Source organism: Oratosquilla oratoria, chromosome 12 (genome assembly GCF_046742065.1).
Source record: "Oratosquilla oratoria isolate Oo_2021 chromosome 12, ASM4674206v1, whole genome shotgun sequence".
Lineage (NCBI taxonomy): Eukaryota > Metazoa > Arthropoda > Malacostraca > Stomatopoda > Squillidae > Oratosquilla > Oratosquilla oratoria.
In genome coordinates this window covers 60,054,426-60,077,441 of record NC_134788.1, presented here as the reverse complement: position 1 = coordinate 60,077,441, position 23,016 = coordinate 60,054,426, and the positions used below count along the sequence as shown (strand labels likewise).

At 38.2% G+C, this 23,016-nt stretch overlaps 2 protein-coding genes across 2 annotated transcripts in view; both read left to right on the top strand.

The window, feature by feature from the left end:
• The first annotated feature begins 1,378 nt into the window (after positions 1 to 1,378).
• LOC143030435 (uncharacterized) lies at positions 1,379 to 22,316 on the top strand. The gene is made up of 6 exons (XM_076193583.1): positions 1,379 to 2,900; positions 8,276 to 8,553; positions 17,539 to 17,681; positions 18,418 to 18,599; positions 18,802 to 18,817; positions 20,033 to 22,316. Exons 1-6 carry the CDS (start codon positions 1,495 to 1,497, stop codon positions 21,623 to 21,625), a joined length of 3,618 nt encoding a protein of 1,205 aa, XP_076049698.1. The 5' UTR covers positions 1,379 to 1,494; the 3' UTR covers positions 21,626 to 22,316.
• LOC143031856 (uncharacterized) overlaps positions 13,524 to 23,016 on the top strand; it is a 66,874-nt gene continuing 57,381 nt past the window's right edge. Inside the window, exons 1-2 of the mRNA XM_076196205.1 lie at positions 13,524 to 13,596; positions 18,418 to 18,712. The gene's annotated coding sequence lies outside the window, so the exon portion shown is untranslated. The remainder of the gene's footprint in view (positions 13,597 to 18,417; positions 18,713 to 23,016) is intronic.

Below are 23,016 nucleotides of genomic sequence, written 5' to 3'. Positions count from 1 at the left end.
TTTGACATACAACGGCGGTCACAGTGTCATTGTGTGTGGATATATATATATATATATATATATATATATATATATATATATATATATATATACATACATATATGTATATATGTGTCTGTTTTGACTTGATAACCATAACTCAACAAACCTAGCTATAGATAAGGGGTAGGTAAGGTTCGGTAGATGACATTATTCATTTTTATTCTAAGATAATAAACGTAAACAGTTTAATGTTCTATTGATGGGGTTGTGGTACTATTTGTACCAAAATGCACACGTTTAGTTGACAATCTTGTGTGTGTGGGAGCGGGATCGGAGGCGATCTGTGACAAATGGAAACCAATAAAAGATTTACAAGAGTCACACATTGATTTCTGGCATCTTCGATTATTGGGTGGTTGACCTCTGAAAAAAAAATCCTAAGATTTTTTTCTTTCTAATTCCAGTTATTTGTGCTATTGTAACCTTCATTATACTCCGATTCCCCCCCCCACCTTATTCTTTCTTTTGTGATATCTATTCATCCGCTCTTCTAGCTTATCATCTACCATTTTCCATTACCTTTTACTCCCTTTTCCAGTTTCTGTGCTTCTTCATATTTTTTACATTTGTTCAATCGTCCATTTTTTTTTTCTCGTTCTTTACTTTTTAATCTTCTTTGGTATGAATTGTTTGTTATCTTTATTTGTTGCACTTTGGTTAATGTGTTTGTATATTTTCGTGATACTCCAAAAATATTAGCAAGTAATAAACTTTATGTAGTAATGTTTAAAAACAATAGCGCCATTCACCATAACCTTGAAAATGAAATATTGTGTTGATTTACAAGATTGTTGTTGGGTTACTCCCACTGTGCACCTTGTCTCTGTATTTGATGAAAGTGAGGGGTGAATCTAACCTAACCTATAAGTAATTTACTTATCACTCAGAGGGTGGGGGGGGGAGGGTTCTTTGAAAAATTTAAAAAGTGATTTATTGTAAAAATGAATATCAGAATCTCATGAATCTCTCCAACGTTGATTTTTGAAATCCTTGATTGATGTGTGTGTGTGTAGAGGTCCTCTGCAAAAATGTTTGCAAATATTTCTTGTATCCAGCTGTGGTGTTGTATCATATATCATACATCAATTTGTTTTTCTTGTGGGCTCTATATCTTTGCATTATTTGTGCAGTCTTTCGCTTGATTATTTCCTGAATCATTTTGACTACACCATATTGTTTTAGTATTTTTTCAACCTTCCATTTCTTCTTCCTTTAAACTTCTTGTTACGAAATGTTTATTCCCTTCCCTGATTTCATTTTAGTTAATGCCCCACTCTAGTTGTATTACTTGGTGTCACTCCTATTGTATTCTCTCAAACACTTTCAGGATGAGAGTAGCTGTCAACAGTTCCTGGGAAAAGGTATCTGAAGATTTCCTATATTCGTCATATAAATATAATCTTGTGTCATCCGTGGCACACCTATCTCTCGAGTCATCTTAGATATCACACGATGACCCACACTAGAAAGAAACCTTTTCAATGTGACCTGTGTGATGCAGTTTTCTCGACTAAAAGTAATCTTAACCGACACGCGGTGACCCACACTGGAGAGAAGCCTTTCCAGTGTGATCTGTGTGATGCAACTTTCACACGAAAGAGTTACCTCAAGTATCACATGATGACCCACACAGGAGAAAAGCCCTTCAAGTGTGGCCAGTGCGATGCAGCTTTCTCACAAAAGAGTCATCTCAAACAACACATAGTTACACACACTGGAGAGAAGTCTTCTCAATGTGACCTCTGCGATGCGGCTTTCTCACGAAAGAATGATCTCAAACAACACATGATGACCCACACAGGTGAGATGCCCATCAAGTGTGACCTGTGTGATGCAACTTTCTCAGGAAAGGGTCCTCTTAAATATCACATAAGGACCCACACTGGAGAGAAGCCTTTCAAGTGTGACCTGTGTAATGCAGCTTATTCACGAAAGAGTGCTCTCAAATATCACGTAATGGCCCACAGTGGGGAGAAACTTTACAAGTGTGACCTGTGTGATGCACCTTTCTCACAAAAGAGTGCTCTCAAATATCACGTGATGACCCACACTGGAGAGAAGCCTTTCAAGTGTGACCTATGTGATGCAGCTTTCTCAAGAAAGGGTAATCTCAAAGGACACATGATGACCCATACCGGAGAGAGGCCTTTCCAGTGTGACCTGTGTGATGCAGCTTTCTCACGAAAGTATTGTCTCAAACAACACCTGATGACTCACGCTGGAGAGAAGCCCTTCAAGTGTGACCTGTGCGATGCAGCTTTCTTAGCAAAGGGTGATTTTACACGACACAGAGTTTCACACACCGGAGAGAAGCATTTACAGTGTAACGTGTGTGATGCGTCTTTCTCACAAAAGAATTATTTCAGACGACACATGATGACCCACACAGGAGAGAAGCCTTTCCAGTGTGACCTGTGTGATGCAGCTTTTACACAAAAGAGTCATCTCAAATATCACATAATGACCCACACTGGAGAGAAGCCTCTCAAGTGTGACCTGTGTGATGCAGCTTTCTCAATAAAGGGTAATCTTAAACGACACATAGCAATCCACACTGGAGAGAAGCCGTTCAAATGTGACCTGTGCGATGCAGCTTTCTCACAAAAGAGTCATCTCAAACAACACGTGGTGACCCACACTGGAGAGAAGCCTTTCAAATGTGACCTGTGTGATGTAGCTTTCTTACAAAAGATTAATCTCAAACGACACGTAGTGACCCACAGTGGAGAGAAGCCTTTCAAGTGTGACCTGTGCGATGCAGCTTTCTCAGAACCAAATAAACTTAGATGTCATGTGGCGACCCACACTGGAGAGAAGCCTTTTCAGCTTTCACACGGAGGACTTATTTCAAACGTCACGTAATGACTCGCACTTCCTCACGAAAGGTTGATCTCGTGTGTTGCATGATGACCTATGCTGGTGAGAGGCCTTTCCAGTGTGACCTGAGCGATATAACTTTCCTGTATGATGGTACTTGCAGCTATTAAGTACTGATCCACTGTTATAAACTGTCAGTTGAAATCTTAATTGATTTACTCACAGTTGTGAAGTTATTTGAGTGACCTTTGGCCTATTGTGTAATTGCTTGTTCCAGTGTAACCTGAGTGATATAACTTTCCTGTATGATGGTACTGTCAGCTATTAAGTACTGATTCATTGTTATAAACCAATTTGGTTCATGGATTATCATGTGCATACTGTCAAATGAAATCGTAATTGATTTACTCTTAGTTGTGAAGTTATTTGAGTGACCTTTGGTTTATTATGCTTTGTGTGTTCTTTTTTTCAAAATTCTTAAATGTTCCATTGAGTGCATGAATATTTTTGCAATTACAAAAAAAAAAAAAATAATAATAATAATAATAATAAAATAATAATAATAATAATAATAATTTCAGCTCCAAAGTATAAAATGATTCATACAGTTCTACTGACTTTTTTGTAACGTTCAAAGTTATTGAATGAATTAGATTGTGACGACGGAGCAGACTTGGCTTGGGTGTAAGAGGATCCCAGGTGGGAGTCCTTTAGTGTACCTTATCTAAAAGCGATGTAGAGAATTAGGGAAGAAGAAAATCAAGAAGATTTAGGACCAGTTTGCTTATCCCATCCACGAACATTATTAACTTGTTAGAGAAGATATGGTGGGAAAATAATTGAAGAGAAGGACAAGGCATGGGGTCTACAGAAGATAAATTTTACTAAGTGTTAGTGTCAACGAAACTAACAATAATATTAGAAAGGATTACAAAGGCGGAGCATGCCGACAGGAGACCTTTTGATCCATATCTAGGTCGGATGCAAAAAAAAAAAAAAAATCGTAATAATAAAATAATAAATAAAAACTATAATAATGTAAATAACCAATGAAATACATAAATAAATGCATAGGTATAGTTAAAATAATAAACAAACAGGTAAATAGTAAATAATAATAAATTGATATATAACTAATAATAAATGAAAATCAGACAGACAAATGATAACAAAACAAAAATAATATAAGATAAATTATAATCATTACAGCATCTTAGGTATTTATCTAAATGATTCTAAAAGCTTCGAACTGAACTACATTGCACTACCTGTGCAGGAAGTTTATTCCATTCATTAACCACACGGTTTGCAAAGTTGTTGCTACCTACTTCCAAACTGAATCTATTTCCGGACAGTTTGAGACAGTTTGAGACCAAAATACAATTTTAGATATAAACAGCCTGTGTGTCTTATCATTAATATAATTGATTAGTTTTCGATTGTTTTAAAGAACAAAACTGATTGAAATTGTGCAAAATAACTGAAGATAAAATTGGTCCACCTGATCTTCCATGTATACTGAAGACAGTATGCTAAAATCCACTTACACATTTGTTAATAACGACACTGACTACAGTGCTATACAGGTACGCTATGGCAGCTTACACACCGACGTAACCAGTTGCATAGAAATATATACTGTATCTGGACGAAAGAGTGCGTGTTTACCTAGTTGTATCTTGCAGGAAAAGGAGCTATGCTCGTGGTGTCCCGTCTCTATCTCACCATGTCTAATTTGTTCTTAAATTCGTTTATAGTTTTTGCACACACTATTGTTTCGTCTAGTTTGCTCCATACATCCACAACTCTGTGGGGAAATTTGTTCTTTTTCAGGTCTCTTCTATACCTGTCCTTATGAGCTTCCTTCCATGTTCCCCTGTATTTCTCTTATTCCAATATAATAAGTCTTCTCTATCAAGGACTTTGATACCTCTTGTGATTCTGTAGTCAACAAGTCACCTCTTTCTCTCCTTAGTTCCAGAGTCGGTAATTCTAGATTTGACAATCTGTGTTCATATGGCAATTTTCAAATTGATGGTACCATCTTCGTAGCTGTCCTCTGGACTCTCTAAATTTTCCTTATATTCTTTATGGCACTGGGTGACCATAGTGTCGCTGCGTACTCTAACTTTGGCCTTATCAGTGTGACTAGTATTTTCTTTACAATTTCTTCGTCCAACTAAGTAAAAGCCACCTTTATTATTCTTAGCAAGTTATAGGTTTCTCCGACAATTTTGTTTATCTGTTTATCAGGAGACATGTTTTTTGTGATGATTACTCCCAGGTGTTTTACATATCCCACTTCCTTTACTTCATTTGCACCAATTCTATATTGTCCTGATATCCTTTTTTCGAAAAAGAGTTGATAATAGCTAATACGGTGTTTAGGAAGAAAGTCAAGCATTAGTACACATGGGAGAGGGCGGTGGATGGAAGGGTGGTAGATAGAGCGTTATTGGCCTACATAGAGGTAACCAGGAGTATAGTAGGAAGAGATAAGGAGGGAGTCATAAGGTGTGCAAAGATGTTGTGTGGAAGAAGGAGGACGGGAGGAAATAGAAGAAAGGGTAGTGAGTGGGGGATGAAGAAACAAAGAAGGGTGTAGAAGAGAAGAAGCGAGCTTTCATAGATTGGTTACAAATTAGGACGAGGGAATCATATGAGAGGTACAAAGTAAAGAGAAGAGAAGTAAAGCATAAGATAAAGGAGGCAAAAGAGGAGAGCAGATGTGAAATGGGGTAAGTGTATGACAGAAAATTTTAAAAGTAATGTTTTGGAAAGAAATTGAGAGGAGGTGAATCAAGTATAGAAGAAAAGGTAAAAGGTGCAGATGAAGAGATGATAATGAAAGAGAAGGCAGTGAGAGGAAGATAGGCAGAGTATTTTAGGGAGTTGCTAAATGTGAAGGAGGATAGGGAGGGAAAGGTAGTTGCAATGGGTAGCACTAAGAAAATGAGAGTGATGAGTGAGGAAAATGGAGGAGAAATAAGGAAAGATGAAGTGAAGGCAGTTGTTAATATGATGAGAGGAGGTAAGGCACCTGGGTTGAATTGATGCCATGCGGAATGTCTGAAAAAAAAAGGAGGTACAGTGATGGTGGACTGGCTGGTAAGGTTATTTAATGCTTATAAAAAAGAGGGTAGAGTGCTGAAGGAGTGCCTGTATAGTTCCACTTTACAAAGGAAAAGGGGACAAGTGTGAGTGTAGTAGTTTCAGAGGGATCAGCTTGTTGAGTGTATTTGGGAAGGCTTATGGGAGGGTCTTGATTGAGAGGATTAGGAGAGGAACAGAGGGAGTAATTGGTGAGGAACAGTGAGGTTTTAGGACAGGTAGGGGTTGTGTAGATCAGATTTTTGTGGTTAGACAGATATGTGAGAAAGCTATAGGAAAATGTAATTTTTTTTTAGCCTTTTATGGATCTGGAAAAGGCTTACGACAGGGTAGACAGAAAGGCACTGTGGGAGGTACTGCAGATATATGGGATAGGAGGAAAGCTGTTAAGAGCAGTCAAGAGCTTTTACGAGAGTAGTAGAGCTTGTTGGGATTAGAAATGGAGAGAGTGAATGGTTTGGGGTACAGGTGGGACTTTGTCAGGTATGTGTTATGTCACCCTGGCTGTTCAATCTATACATGGATTGGGTGGTGCGAGAGGTGAATGCAAGGGTAGAGGGTCAGGGGATGGAGATGGTAAAAGAAAATATAGAAAAGTGGGAAATAAACCTATTGTATTTAATTTTATTAAGCATTATGTGTATATGTACAACGAAAAGTGATGCGTCACTGTGTGCATGTTCGTACGTATAGCCAGCATGAATGTTCCAGAACTTTACTAATTGCCACTTCTGTTTACATGATTAATCATCATTTTATTTGTAATGCGAAAGTTGAATGAATGGGATATAGATTATTAATACTATTAAATTTAAATTATTGTATAACTGAGATTTGGATGTATGTATATATTAGTGTGCAAATAATTAATCAGAGAAAACGGGATGAACACAACCATCACGATCGCCATGCTCAAGCTAGAAGAGACTCATATGAGTCAGATTGAGCGAGCAAGCTGAGAAAGACAAGTACTTCGTGTGAGTGTAGAATTTAAGTATTCATCTCCTGTGCTGCTGTGCTGTCCAAATAAACTGAGGAACAGTTCGCGTAGTGTTTAACTCACACTGTGAACAACTAACAAGACAGTTGTTGTTTCCAGACGACACTGCACTTGTAGCAGGATCAGAGGAGGGATTGAGGAAGTTAGTGACAGAGTTTGAGAAGGTGTGTGAAAGAAGAAAGCTGAAGATAAATGTGGGCAAAAGTAAGGTGATGAGATGTACAAGGGGAGAGAGTGACAGCGGGCTGGAGGTGAGCATTAAGGGTGAAAGACTGGAGGAAGTTGATAGTTTTAGATACTTGGGTGCGAATGTAGCAGGAAAGGGAGGAGTGGGGGTGGAAGTAGAATATAGATTGAGAGAAGCGAGTAAATGCCTTGGTGGATTGGAATGTAATGAGAAATAGGAGGTTATATGAAGGAGTGATTGTGCCAACAGCACTGTATGGGGCAGAAATATGAAACAGGAGTTTGAATGTGTTAGAGATGAAATGTCTGAGAAATATGATAGGGGTTACTAGGCTAGATAGAGTGAGAAATGAGGAAGTGAGGAGAAGAACGGGTGGAAAGGGAGTTGGGAGATGGGATTGATGAAAGAGTATTAGGATGGTTTGGACAACTGGAAAGAATGAGTGAAGAAATATTAGCAAAAGAGGTGTGGAAGGCAGAGGTGAAAGGAGTGAATATGAGGGGGCGTCCTAGGATGAGATGGATGGATGGGGTGAAAGGGGCATTACAAAAGACAGGAATGTCTGTTGAGGAAGGGCGGGAGAGGACAGAAGATAGGGGTGAATGGAGAAGGGTTGTGTATGGATGATGCTGTGATGCATGATTGGGAGCGGGTGGGGGATGGGGAGTGAGGAAGTATGTATGAGAACAAATTGACGCAGCCCGAAGGGATTTCCCCCGTCTTCTCCGTTTCTGCATGGGGGGGAGGCAGAGAGGGGGGTCGCCAAATTTATGAAGCGGCCTTGCTGTGGATGTGCTGTGTCTTGCGACACTGCTTCTGACTTAGGGCAGTGGACAGGATGCAGGGATTACCCGTCATCCATGAGGTGCCAGGATAAGAGGGAGGGAGGAGGTTGGAGGGGAGTGGAATATATAGGAAATGGAATGGGTGGGAGTGGTTTCTCTGCCTTTTTCTTTTTGGCTACCCCCCGTGTAAGGGGGAAAAACCCGTTGGTATGTGTATGTATATACCAAAGTTGTGTCAATCTAAATCCACTGGGGTTTTATAATGCTGGAGTTTTGTCCGTTTGGAGCACTGGGTTTTTGCCCTTTTTTTTTTTTTCTTTCTTTTTCCCGCAGTGCAGCCCTCAACTTTGCCAGTGGCCAAACCCCACCATTCCATGAAACAATCGAAGATATCCACAAGAAAATCAACGTAGAACCTCTCAACATCACACACCACCGTATGTGGAATCAAACCTGGGACAAATTACTTGAAGACCCCACTACCCCAGAGCATCCGAAAGGAAACGAACGACAAGAGGAAAGAGTACAGCCCCATGCGTGGTGGCCACAGAGTCTACCAAGAACCCAGACGTTACCGCCACAACCAGTAGACATTATATCAGACCAACCTAGTAGTTAAATAAACTGAAATTAAACTGAACAAGTAGAAAAGAAAATATCCTAGCTAGCTTAGCTGTTCCCAATGATTACACAAGGAGTGCCGTCCCCCTATTTCCTTTCCAACTCTCAGGCCGCAGCCCTCTTCCGACTTTTCTAGTCTCTCACCCAGTAAAAGAGAGAGGGAGGGAAGAAAAAAGGCATAAGTAATTGCGACAGAACTGAGAAGATTCAAAGTAATGTTAGACTAAATCAAAGCCTTAATTGGTGAGACCAATTACACTGGGTAACACTAGTTTTGTTTCTTTAAATGTCTTTATTGTTACTAAGGTTGTTTTTCTCTTCTGATTTTAGAAATGCAATTGAAAATTACATATAATAAATATTTCAAAATATAATTAATGTCTTATATACAAAGCAAACCATATTAAACTATAGTACACTATATTTAGCATATTCCCATTGTCTATAAATTGTAGCTGATGTTTTATCCTTGTATTTCCTTTTAAAAATAATGAAAGAATGTAGATATATAAGCATATCATACGGAAGAGCCCACTAGAAATGCATTGATGAGCGTGACTTCTTACTGTGAACTCCTTGATCTTTACGCACCAGTAACCATAGCCTCCCATCATAGCAGTGTCTCATCGTCCTTGGTATCTTTTCTCTATTGCAGCAATGTCCTAATGGAACTTCTCGCCATGCTTTTCAGTCACTCCTTCCAAGTTTTCACGAAACATTCCAAATGTGAATGCAAAAAGTGCACCTTTAATGACATTCTACATCCTAAGTTCTTATAGCTTTCCAAAATTTGTGCTACATCAAGCGGCTTGTGGCTTGGGTCTTTATTATTAGCAAGGAATCCATTAACTATACCTTGAAATTCACACCACGACTCGCTTTCGACAGTACTCATTGCATTATCAAGTTGCATTGACTTCAACACTCTCCTTACTTGTGGACTAGTAAATATACCACCCTTAACTTTGGTTTCTGATATTTTTGGAAAGAGTAGACGAATCTCTTGAAATGCTTGTCTACCTTGAACTAATGATTTTACAAACTGTTTGATCAAACCAAGCTTTATATGAAGTGAGTATAGCAACACTTTGGTAAGGTCTACAAGAGGCTAAGAACATTGAGTTTTCCTGGCTGCAAGCCATCTCGAGGGGGCAACTCCACTTTCTAGTAGTGTTCATTATCAACCCGACTACCCCATAGGCAAAGAAAACATGAATACTTGGTGTATACACCCTGTAACCCAAGTAAGAAGGCGATAATTTTAAATTCACCACAAGTATCCCATGAAATGCTATATTTTCATATTTTTAACATTAACTTAGTAATGAGCAACTCTGTTAGATACCTTTCATTACTACAGTAAACAGTTTATAAGCGTACAAGCATTAAACCACTTGAAACATGTAATGCTGAGGATAATGTTCAGCCATGCCGGCCATGTTGGAAAAAGACTGCCAGGGTCTTTATGGGCAGGGTTCAAGATGGTCCCTTATCTGAATCTCTTCTTAATTAAGGTTGGGACTCTAGTCTAACGTCATTCTGTCATATTTCATGCTTTTAACCCAATTTGAACAATCACATGGTATTTTGTCACTTATCCACTCGGAGATCAACTCTTATAAACCCTTATTTTAATAGAAATATGAACATTACCATGTTGGAATCGACAATTTATGAAAGGGAATGGGAGGACTACGAAAATTACTTCACCCATTGCATTTTGACCAGAAAAAGGCCAAAAATATGCATTAAAAAGGCCAAATATTTAATTATTCCACTTCTCAATTCACCAAATACTATACGATTTGTACTGAGCACTGAGCTATAGTGGTTTACTGGATTGGCGATCTGTGTACACAAGCGCTACGTAGTTCGTAAGTCCTCCGCCTGGGCAACGGGTGATGCAGTGGCCGCTATATTGGACCCCCTATGATTATACTGCGTACGAACTTAGATGTTCTAAATAGCTCAGTGGTGCCAAGTAAAAGATCATATGCTTACAATGAATTAATGGTTCTTTATTTTTTATAAACAGTGTAAAAAATAAGTCAAAAGTATGATAATTTGTTTCATAATCCTTTTTAATGAGAAACAAATCATATTATTATTATTATTATTATTATTATTATTTTTTTTTTTTTTTTTTTGCAGCATGTAAGTTTCATGGTCATTATTTCCACAAACAATATAAAAAATATAATCCTTTTCATGAGCAACAAAAAATAAGTCAAAATTATATTCTGCATTATAGCACCAGACTTTGGTAAACAAGGAAACATAACCAGTGTTCAAACATAGTCAATCACATCATCACATACATCATATTCATCTCCATACATATTTGCAGATGAAAATAAGCGGTACATATCAGGTGTGACCACAAAATTCCTGCAACACAAACCTCTGAAGTGCAGATGGGTTCTGATGCGAATAATGGTATCTAGGGTTCTTGTACTCAGTCTGTTTCTTAATTTTGTTTTAACTATTGTAGCATGAGAAAATATGCGTTCAACAAGAGCATTGCTAACTGGTATGACAAGACAGGACAATGCATATGTTGCTAGGTCTATAAAAGATTTGTTACCTAGTGTATCATAGCAATTACCTACTCCTATCCAGAACTGAACAGAGTCATCTGGTATTTTGTTGTCAAATACTGCCTCTTCAACCTAGTTTACATGTAATACATTCCTGTACTGCTGTTCAATGGCATTAGATTTGTGTGTTCGTAAGGTAGGGAATGGTAGATCCTTGTATGGCTCCCTTGCTGTTTGACTCCAAATTTTTGATGGGTCAAGACTACTGAGACCCTTGTATATGTTCCTCGTAGGAGGCAGACGTTTCTCAACTTGCTTGATGGCCTCCATGAGAAAGCTGTAACATCGGGCCTTGACGTCTTGAACTTTCGTTTCACCACTAACTTGATGCATCTCGATATACCTCTCCACTTCCATGGCAAAGCGAGCTCCAAAATCTACTTCGGATATAGCTAATTCACTTTCATCTGGGCTCAAAACTCTTGCCCGTAGACTATGATGATGTTGAGCAAGCTCACCTTCCATGCTCTGAGGATCGGCATCCGTGGCTTGAAAATATGAGTAGACGCCTTCAAATTCCATAACAATGGGTGTGAAACAGTGAAAATACCAAGAGTTGATAGGGTCATTTAGGATGTTAGAAATCATACGTGCCTTATATCTGGCATCAGCTCCACTAGCCTGCTCAGCACACATGAAGTATGCCTTAAGTTCTTCCCAGTTCATCAAGATGCTGTACATTACTTTCCCGCGTGCTAGCCATCTGGTCTGAGAAGCTTGCTGAAATGGCAGCGAGGTCCCTTTCCTTTCTTCAGTTGGGTCCATTATGCTAAACAATTGTTTGAAAGCTGCCCTCCTTACTGTACTCTTGGAAAACCATTTTGGTATTTCTGAAATTAAAAATCCCAAGCATGAAGGCAGCTTCTCAAATGCATGCTTCACGCACAGTGCTAGAGAGTGACAAATACATTTTACTTGCACACAATCTGGAGACTCCTGCTGTATTCGGGTCCAAACCGAGTTATCAACTCCAGTCATAACTGAGGCACCATCACTTGCAAAACCAATGCAGTTACCAAGTTCTAAACCTAGATTTGTAACAGCAGCTTTAATTAATGACTGAATAATGCTTCCCCTGTTGTGTCATTGACAGGAATAAGACCAACAAACTCTGTTACTATTCTCTTTTCCTTTTTGCTGCAGTAACGTATCGCAATGCATAAATACTTCACTGTCCCAACATCGGTTGACTCATCTACTAAAAGGGCAAATTTTTCTCCTAGATCCTTCTTCAGTTCTTGTTTAAGGGTTGGGGACACAACTTCCATAATCAGTTTGCTACATTTAGTTCTAAGAAGATTGATTTTTCCTAAGATGCTACCTTTCTCTTTTTTTTTATATATATATATATATATAATTTCGCCAATGTGGTCCTCAGAGGAAGTTGAGCAATGGCAGCATACTGCAACAGCAAGTTCCAATTGTGCCTGTTTGACATCGTTGGGTGTTGTTGACTGAAAATTGATTGGTGGTGCTAGTGTACTGTCTTCTTCTTGTGTTTCTCCGATTTTTCATGGTTTTGTAATGAGCACATTTTGGGGTTCAGATTACAGTGACAACTTACAATACGCCTCACCAGAGCCATCAGGTGCATATTTCACCAACATAAACTTTTTCTCCCACTCAGCTCTGTACCTCCTGGCACTATCATAACTGCAGTTCCACTTCGGCATCTTAGGCTATTGAAGATTGCAGGCTGATTCTTATTCTAAAATGCATGCACCTAAATAATTAAGCACTTGAAAATCACTAAAAACACTAATAAAAATTTAATGTCAACGATCTTTTCCACTCTACATAAATATAAACAACCAGAACGAACGCTTTTGTGGGATGGAAAATGATTTTACCAATTTTATTAATCAAAACACAATATATTTCTATATTCAGTACCCTACCAATGTAGCCTACTCCTTGCTTGTTTATGAACATAGCTTACTATTGATTGAAGGCCTAAAATTACGTCAGACAGTTAAGACAAAAAATCACGCCAAAAGTTGCACATGGATCTCGTGCGCCATCAATATCACACAGCTGATTCGTCCAATTTTATCTTTGTGCCATAAGAGAAAATGGGACAAATTGCATGGATCACAATGGTAACAAAATAAAAAGAAAAGAAAAGATACGCGCACTCGACTATATGGTAGACTTTAACTTGGATTAGTTTTGTCTTTGGAGGTGGCGAATGAACTCAGTATTCAACTCACTATTATCAGATGAGCTTACCGATGCCAAATAAAATCCATTTAAGCCACATTAAAAAAAAAAAACACAACATTTAGGTCAAACTGAATATCCTTAGGCCAAATGCTTGAAAAAGAAGCCAAAATTGAGGTTTTTGGTCTAAAAAAGGCCAATCTGGCAACTCTACTCGTATGTTATTTGTTTACATTCATCTTGGCTGGCCGCCACTTCGTCCTCTACAAGTTATTAGTAAGTAAACTTATTTGGCAAAGAATCAATATACATGAAGTGCAAAAAATAAATACAATAACACATATTTCGAAATAATAATCACAAAATTGCCGAGGATAACACAAAAAAACGTACGCTTATTTCCATTGTGGTCTTCATTAGATTGTTATTCTACGCTAAGTTACACAGACAACAGACGTAGGGGGTTAAGGGGACCAGAGACAGTCGTTTCGTATCAATTGAATACAAATATATCCTTCATGGTATGAGCAGTTACTTAAAATATACTAAAAAGAATCTTTGAGATTCCTAGGACATCTGTGATATCCAGAAGTGGCATATAATTTAGAAGCACATCATGACATGCACGTAGGTAATAGGTAGGTCAAACGCCACCAGAGGCGCCACCGTCGATGACGAGCACAATAGCGCGTCATTTTATGCGCACGCCATGCAAACGGCCAAATTTACATACCGCCGGAAATTTCATTCATACAAATGTTATGCGAGTGTATTTACTACGATCGTAGTAAATTTCAAAAAATTACATCATCAATTACATGTCGGTACATAAAAACAAAAGATAAACATGGCGGCTTGCATTCAGCAGTAAATCGAAAATTGGTTTATGTTTCAGCGTAAAAAATGAGCTAAGTAAATTCAGAGATTTGGCAACTAACCAAAATAAACGAACACTACTAGTCTCGCGGATTATTCTAATACCAAAATAAAGGCAGCGTGTTACGGAAGAGCTGAGAAATCGGTGGTACTAATTAGTTGTTGTTGTTGTTGTTTTCTATCGGGTCGGATTATCGGATAACAACATCAACATCCATCCCGCCGTCTTATCTATAACTGGTGGTATGGATCAAACTTCACTCTATTAAGTTTCTTACTATTATGTTATTAGTGTAATAGACGTATAGTTGAATCATTTGAACTATTTTCTTTAAAATGTGTGATTTTCATGTAATTTGATCAAAGAGAAGTTACGTTTTTATCCTCCGTAATATTACGGACCACAGTTACGATTCGTCCTGCCCGCTATCTATGATCACTGGTGGTATGGATCAAACTACACTATTAAGTTTGTTACTATTGTGTTATTAGTGTAATAGCTTGCATATAGTTGAATTGTTCAAACAATTTTCTTTAAAATGTGTGATTTTCATGTAATTTGACGGTATTCGTAGCTGTGGTGGGTAATTTTGCAGAGGATAAAAACGCAATTCTAAGATCAAATTACATGGAAATCACACATCTTAAAGAAAATAGGTCAAATAATGCAACCATATGCTAAATTTTTATATAAAATTGTGCCTGTCAGTAAAAACCGTCATTGTTTACGTTTGATCGGTGATTAGTCAGACAGCACGTTTCGGCCCAAATTCCATTCAAAATGCAATATCTCGAGAACTAGGACAGCTAGATGGGCCATTCAAACTGCATTATACTCATAGCGACTGTTTGCATCCCATGAGAACTACTTGAGCTCAAATATCAGGAATTCCATTTTCATGTTGACCTACGTACAGGTAATAAGTGTAATACTGAGGATGCTCGACAATCGTGCACATGTATTTATTGTATGGTGGAGGTTATTTTCCTTGTCTGTTCATCACTTGATGTTGCCGTTAGGTTTCATGTTAGTTCTGGTCGAATATGGGCACTTCCAATTTGGTAGTCAGAATGAAGTCTTGTCAAAACTCATCTATTGTTTACATTCTCGCATGCAACGACCATAATACTAAGCAGCAAATTCGGGAATACGTTTCTAAGACTCGAAGCTAGCATCCTCATGACAAGTGCGACAGTGTCTTTCCAACTAGGCTATCAAGAGAGATATAGGTTCAGTGCATTATTTCTTATATATTTGTATGCTTGAGTTACATACACATGTATGAAATTTTGCGTTCAACCCATCTCCACTATGATAGTACAATTGGAAGTATACGAACACGGGAAAGTATTTGTACAACACTGAATGGGTCCCAGTGATTAGAGATACATTTTAACAACCACAATGCACTTTGATTCTAAGCCATCAAAGGCCAGCATGCTGAAATTGAAATTTGGTACTTCCCAGGACTCGAACCCGGCATCCTCATGACAAGTGCGACAGTGACTTTTCAAGTAGGCTATCAAGAGAGATATAAGTTCAGTGCATTATTTCCTATATATTTGTATGCTCGAGTTACATACACATATATGAAATTTTGTGTTCAACCCATCTCCACTAAGATAGTACAATTGGAAGTACGGTATACAAACACGGGAAAGTATTTGTACAACACTGTTGTACAAATACTTTCCCGCATTCGTATACTTCCATGCTGGCCTTTGATGGCTTACAATTAAAGTGCATTGTGGTTGTTGAAATGTATATATATATATATATATATATATATGTATATATATATATATATATATATATATATATATATATATATATATATATATCAAAAAGCTGAAAGTGAATCATATTTTCACTTCTAATGAAACCAAGAAAAAACAAATACCTGTATTTCTTGCTAAGTTACAACACAAACAAAACCTAGTTGTATCCTCACCTTGATTGCCTGGAGGTTTATTTCTTTTTGTACTTCTGCCCTCTACTGGCCATCTCCAATAGTTTCTTGTTGGCCAAAAATGTTTTGTATACAGTTGTGCATTCTTCCAAATGGTTTCTCTCGTTCCTCCAAGCTGATGTCATCATTGAAAAAGCTCACTCCGAGTGAGCATTACTGCATGGTAGGAGAATATATAAGCACTCACTTTCTTCAGGCTTGTGAATGAGAACTGAGATTTATATTCACTGGACAGTTTGAGATAGCATTCATCACTGTGGCAATCTACCATTTCAGGAGTAGTAATAATTGTGTCCACAATCCCATACTGTTCATAGAAATCATCCATATTAATATCTGGAAGGTTACAAGTCTTGACTGCATCACTGAATTCTCCAAAAGATACATCACTTGACAGGCCCAATTTTGATACTTTATTGTGATAACTGTTTTCAGAAAAGTCATATCTGTCACTTAAGTACTTGCTGGCCCTTTCATAGAAAACACTGAAGTTTTTCTTACATTTCTTAGCCACGTCTGCAGTAAGCTGGCTAAACTTGGTGTTTGCTGAATACCCAAAAATACAAATCCTTCATTCTCCTCTCGAGCTTGTGTGTCAGGTCAGTCATTAGCTTATATATTGGAATCATGCTGAATGATTTGGCTTCTAGTGCTTCAGTAGTGTCTGAGAATAATGTAAGAGTGTGAATGAGGAAGAGGAAATACATCTCTGACACTTCAGAGTCATTTCTTTGATCTCCGAAGCACTTCCACAGAAGTTCCTTGGGACATTCCTCTTCTCCTAAGCTCTGAAAATAACTTTATAGTGTTTTTCAGTACTTCAGTATTCAGTCAATTGATGGCAAAAGAGATGGGCATCTAGTTACAATATATCGCAATAGATTGCATTCATCAGACTCCACAAATTCGCAGAAGTTCAACTGTTGTGTTCTGCTTGCTTAGATGCTGAAATGGCTGTACACCTTGAGCACAATATTTTCAATGTCAGTGTCCAGTTTTCCAGCAGCAAATTTTGATGCATTGTGCAATACCTGAGTCAAACAGTTAGCAAGAATAATGTTGTTTTGGGTCAGTTTCAGTTTCTGATAAACACTGTTGTATTTTCCATAGTTTACAGCTGCATTGTCAGCTGTGTATGCCGACACTTTATTCAGATCCAGACCCGACACTTGTAACTTAGACTGTTATAACTGATTTGTGATAGCTTTTGATGATTCATCATTATCAGTGTAAAAGTCAAGTACTTCCTCCTCAAAATTAAAGTATCTCAAAAGAATTGGGAAACATATTGTTGCACCTTTGTTTGAAGCATCAGTTGCTTTTGAAAAGTGCAAGTCATGTTCTTTTACATATTCCACGTGCTTCTGTACAGAATATGGTGCTCAAATATTTTCACACACAGCTTTTGCTATGGTTCTTCCACATGTTACACCTTTTTGCTACCGAGGAGTCACTATATACCTGTCAACTTTCACTGCACAGTCAATGCTCCTATATGACTGGCGATGTTTTACAGTATGATACACTTTACAAAGTTCTGCAGCTGTGATTTTGTCATCCTGAGATGATCAAGCCGAGGAAACAAATGATAGTAGTGATGAGGTTCCAGCACTGCAACTGTTAAGTCTATATCTGCGGCTGCGCATTGTTCAACTGCACTCTTCCCCATACCTCCTTTCTGCACATCACAATGACAGTGTATGAAAAGCATAAAACTCATCGTTTCTGCTTTTAGCAATGAATCCAAACTCTTTGGCCCGGTTAGAGTTTTTTTTTTTTTTTTTTTTTTTTGGGGGGGGGGGGCAGACTCCTTAACCTCATAAATAGATTTCCAAACCACACTGCACCATGGCCATCGGCAGGACTGGAGCCCAATATATGAGATGTGAATCATGCTATCACACGTTCACAACATTGGTCCCGTGCAGTTCCTGTCTACTTTGGTTGCCGAGGTCCTAGGTTGACATTGTCCTGGGTACTCCCACATAATTTAATTGTATGGTGTTATGTTATTGTGTATCAGTGGACAGGATGCGGGGAAGACCCGTCATCCAGGAGGTGCCAAGGTGAGAGGGAGGGAGCAGAGTAATATGTAGGGGATGGAATGGGTGGGAGTTGTTTCTTTGCCGTTTTCTTTTTGGCTACCCCCTGTGTAAGGGGGAAAAAGCCGTTGGTTTATGTATGTATGTATTCTTTATTATTTTTTTTATTTATTTATTTGTTTATTCATTTATTTTTGTCACATCCCAAGAAAGGAGAACAAATGCACGTCCGGCATGAGGTTGCGCCGAATGGAGGACAAAGTGCTCAAAAGGAGGACTGTCCTCAGCCTAAAGAAGGACGTCTGGCCACCCTACTAGTCAACTACGAAATTAGATATGTTGATTTGCGAATAGGATTGCTGCGCAGTACAGATATTTACACAGGTCACACGTAATTTATTTGAAGTGGTTGTCTTCACTGAAATATAAATCAACAAGCTGATTCCTTCATGGACCTTGTTACTGATGGAAGTGAGGGTTGCATCTAACCCAACATAGTTGTAGGTAGGGACAAGTTAGGATATATTGATTAGAAATCATTTACTTCTCACTCAAAGATGTCATAAATCAATATTTTATATTTTTATGTATAGAATTCTGGTGGTATTAGTGTGAAATATGTCTCATTTTCCCCCAAAATGGAAAATAAGTGATTTGCTTTAGAAACCAATACAGTATTAGATTATCGTAAATCTCTCAAATATTGATTTATGACATCCGTGATTGGTGTGTGTGTGTGTGTGTGTAAAGGTGGGATCTGAGGTATTCCCTGACAAGTGGAAACCAATAAAGTTTTTACAAGAATCACATATTGATTCCTGGCATCTTCAATTATTGGGTGGTTGACCTCTGAAAAAAAAGATAAATAGAATAAGTCCAGTTATCAGTGTTATTGTGTCCATCATACTCCGATTTCCCCCTTTATTCTTTCTGTTTGTCATATTTATTCATCCACTCCTGTGGCTTCTTATCTATCATTTTTCATTACCTTTTCACTCCTTTTCCAGTTTCTGTGGTTCTTCATGATTTTTACATTTGTCCAATTGTCCATCTTTTCTCATTCTTTTTTTAATCTTTGGTATGAATTGTTTGTTATCTTAATTTGTTGCACTTTGGTGAATGTATTTGTATATTTTCATGATACTCCAAAAATATTAGGAAGTAATAAACTTTATATCGTAATGTTAAAAAAAAGTAGTGCCATTCACCATAACCTTGAAAATGAAATATTGTGTTGATTTACAAGATTACTACAGGGCTACTCCCACTGTGCACCTTGTCTTTGTATTTGATGAAAGTGAGGGGTGAATCTCACCTAACCTATAAGTAAATTAGTTATCACGCAGAGGGTGCGGGGTTCTTCGAAAAACGGAAAACTAGTGATTTATTGTAAAAATGAATATCAGAATCTCATGAATCTCTTCAACGTTGATTTTTAAAATCCTTGATTGATGTGTGTGTGTGTAGTGGTCCTCTGCAAAAATGTTTGCAAGAATTTCTTGTTTCCAGCTGTGGTGTTGTATCCTATATCATACATTGATTTCTTTTTCTTGTGGGCTCTATCTCTTTGCATTATTTATTCAGTCTTTCACTTTATTATTTCCTGAATAATTTTGACTACTCCATATTTTTTAGTATTTGTTCTACCTTACCATTTCTTTCTTCTTCCTTTAAACTTCTTGTTACGAAATGTTTATTCCCTTCCCTGATTTCATTTTGGTTAATGCCCCACTGTAGTTGTATTACTTGGTGTCCCTCCTATTGCATTCTCTCAAAAACTTAGTTGTCAAACTTATTAAGCATTTACTTTCAGGATGAGAGTAGCTATCAACAGTTCCTGGGAAAAGGTATCTGAAGATTCCCTATATTCGTCATATAGATATAATCTTGTGTCATCCGTGGCACACCTATCCCTCGAGTCATCTTAGATATCACACGATGACCCATACAAGAAAGAAACCTTTTCAATGTGACCTGTGTGATGCAGTTTTCTCGACAAAGAGTAATCTTAAACAACACGTGGTGACCCACACTGGAGAGAAGCCTTTCCAGTGTGATCTGTGTGATGCAACTTTCACACGAAAGAGTCATCTCAAGTGCCACATGATGACCCACACTGGAGAGAAGCCTTTCCAGTGTGATCTATGTGATGCAACTTTCACACAAAAGAGTCATCTCAAGTATCACATGATGACCCACACTGGAGAGAAGCCCTTCAAGTGTGACCAGTGCGATGCAGCTTTCGTAGCAAAAAGTGATCTCAAACAACACATAGTTACCCACACTGGAAAGAAGTCTTCCCAATGTGACTTCTGCGATGCGACTTTCTCACAAAAGAATGATCTCAAACAACACATGATGACCCACACAGGAGAGATGCTCATCAAGTGTGACCTGTGTGATGCAACTTTCTCAGGAAAGGGTCCTCTTAAACATCACATAAGGACCCACATTGGAGATAAGCCGTTCAAGTGTGACCTGTGTGATGCAGCTTTTTCACGAAAGAGCGCTCTCAAATATCACGTGATGACCCATAGTGCGGAGAAACTTTACAAGTGTGACATGTGTAATGCAGCTTTTTCACGAAAGACTGGTCTCAAAAATCACGTAATGACCCACACTGGAGAGAAGCCTTTCAAGTGTGACCTGTGTGATGCAGCTTTCTCAGGAAAGAGTCATCTTAAACTACACATGATGACCCATAGCGGAGAGAAGCCTTTCAAGTGTGACCTGTGTGATGCAGCTTTCTCAGGAAAGGGTGTTCTCAAACGACACGTGGTGACCCACACCGGAGAGAAGCCTTTCCAGTGTGGCCTGTGTGATGCGGCTTTTACACGAAAGGTTTATCTCCAACGACACCTGATGACTCACGCTGGAGAGAAGCCCTTCAAGTGTGACCTGTGCGATGTAGCTTTCGTAACAAAGGGTGAAATTACACGACACAGAGAGAAGCATTTCCAGTGTGGCATGTGCGATGCGTCTTTCTCACGAAAGAATGATTTCAGAAGACACATGATGATCCACACAGGAGAGAAGCCTTTCCAGTGTGACCTGTGTGATGCAGCTTTTACACAAAAGAGTCATCTCAAATATCACATAATGACCCACACTGGAGAGAAGCCTTTCAAATGTGACCTGTGCGATGCAGCTTTCTCACAAAAGAGTAATCTCAAACAACACGTCGTGACCCACACTGGAGAGAAGCCTTTCAAGTGTGACCTCTGCGATGCAGCTTTCTTACAAAAGGGTAATCTCAAACGACATGTGGTGACCCACAGTGGAGAGAAGCCTTTCAAGTGTGACCTGTGTGGTGCAACTTTCTCAGAACCAAGTAAACTTAGACGTCATGTGGCGACCCACACTGGAGAGAAGCCTTTTCAGCTTGCACACGTAGGACTTATATCAAACGTCATGTAATGACTCGCACTTCCTCACGAAAAGTTGATGTCGTGTGTTGCATGATGACCTATGCTGGTAAGAGGCCTTTCCAGTGTGACCTGAGTGATATAACTTTCCTGTATGATGGTACTTGCAGCTATTAAGTACTGATGCACTGTAATAAACCAGTTGGGTTGATGGGTTATCACGTGCATACTATCAGTTGAAATCTTAGTTGATTTACTCTCAGTTGTGAAGTTATTTGAGTGACATTTGGCCTATTGTGTAATTGCACTTTTGCTCGTTCCAGTGTGACCTGAGTGATATAACTTTCCTGTATGATGGTACTGTCAGCTATTAAGCACTGATTCAGTGTTATAAACCAATTTGGTTGATGGATCGTCACGTGCATAGTGTCAGTTGAAATCGTAATTGATTTACTTTCAGTTGTGAAGTTATTTGAGTGACCTTTGGCCTATTTCATAATTGCATTTTTGCTTGTTCGTTTTTTTCAAAATTCTTAAGGGTTCCATGAAGTGCATGAATGTTTTTGCAGTTAGGGAAAATGTCAAAGATATTAGAAAATTGTGCAACTGGTGGATACAGATATCTGTACATCATGACGGATACAGTTCCGTTTACCTTAGTATTATGTAAAGTAGTTCAGAGTACAGCATACGCCAAAGTTATTTGTAATCTGTATTACTGTAAATATATCTTCATATATTCAGCAGTGTTCAATTTATCCTGTGAGACACAACTCCCAGACTTCAATTAAGTCTTTCCAAGAGTGATACAAGACATATGATGCATTGTTCATTTCTAATGAAGAAGAAATACAATTTATTTACTGAACTTTGTTATTGTTTGTAGCAGGAAGAATTTCTGGAGTCTAGTAGATTTGATTGTGCTTGTTCTTCTTTAGTACCTCTTGAGACAGAATTTCATGGTCTGATCATTTCTGAAATAAATATGACATCTCCATGACAAAGGATTACAAAGGCAGAGCATGTCGACAGGAGACCTTTTGGTCCGTAACTAGGTCGGATGTGGAAAAAAGTAATAACGATTAATAAAAACACACTATTATAGGTAATAAAAGATGCATAGGTATAGTTGAATAAAAAACTGGTAAGTAGTAAATAATAAATTGACATATAACTAATAATGTGAATCAAGCAAATAAGAATCAGACAGGATAACAAAATATGAAATAAATGTCAATCACTACAGCATCTTGCTTAGATATTTACCTAAATGATTCTTAAAGCTTCGAGCTGAACTGCATTGCACTGCCTCTGCAAGAAGTTTATTCTATTCATTTACTACGTTATTTTTTGTGCCAAGAATAGCTTGTTCGTGGTGTTTCACTATTTCCTGTTTGTTTTTTATCTACCGTTCACACATTTATGTAATAACTCGGGTTTATC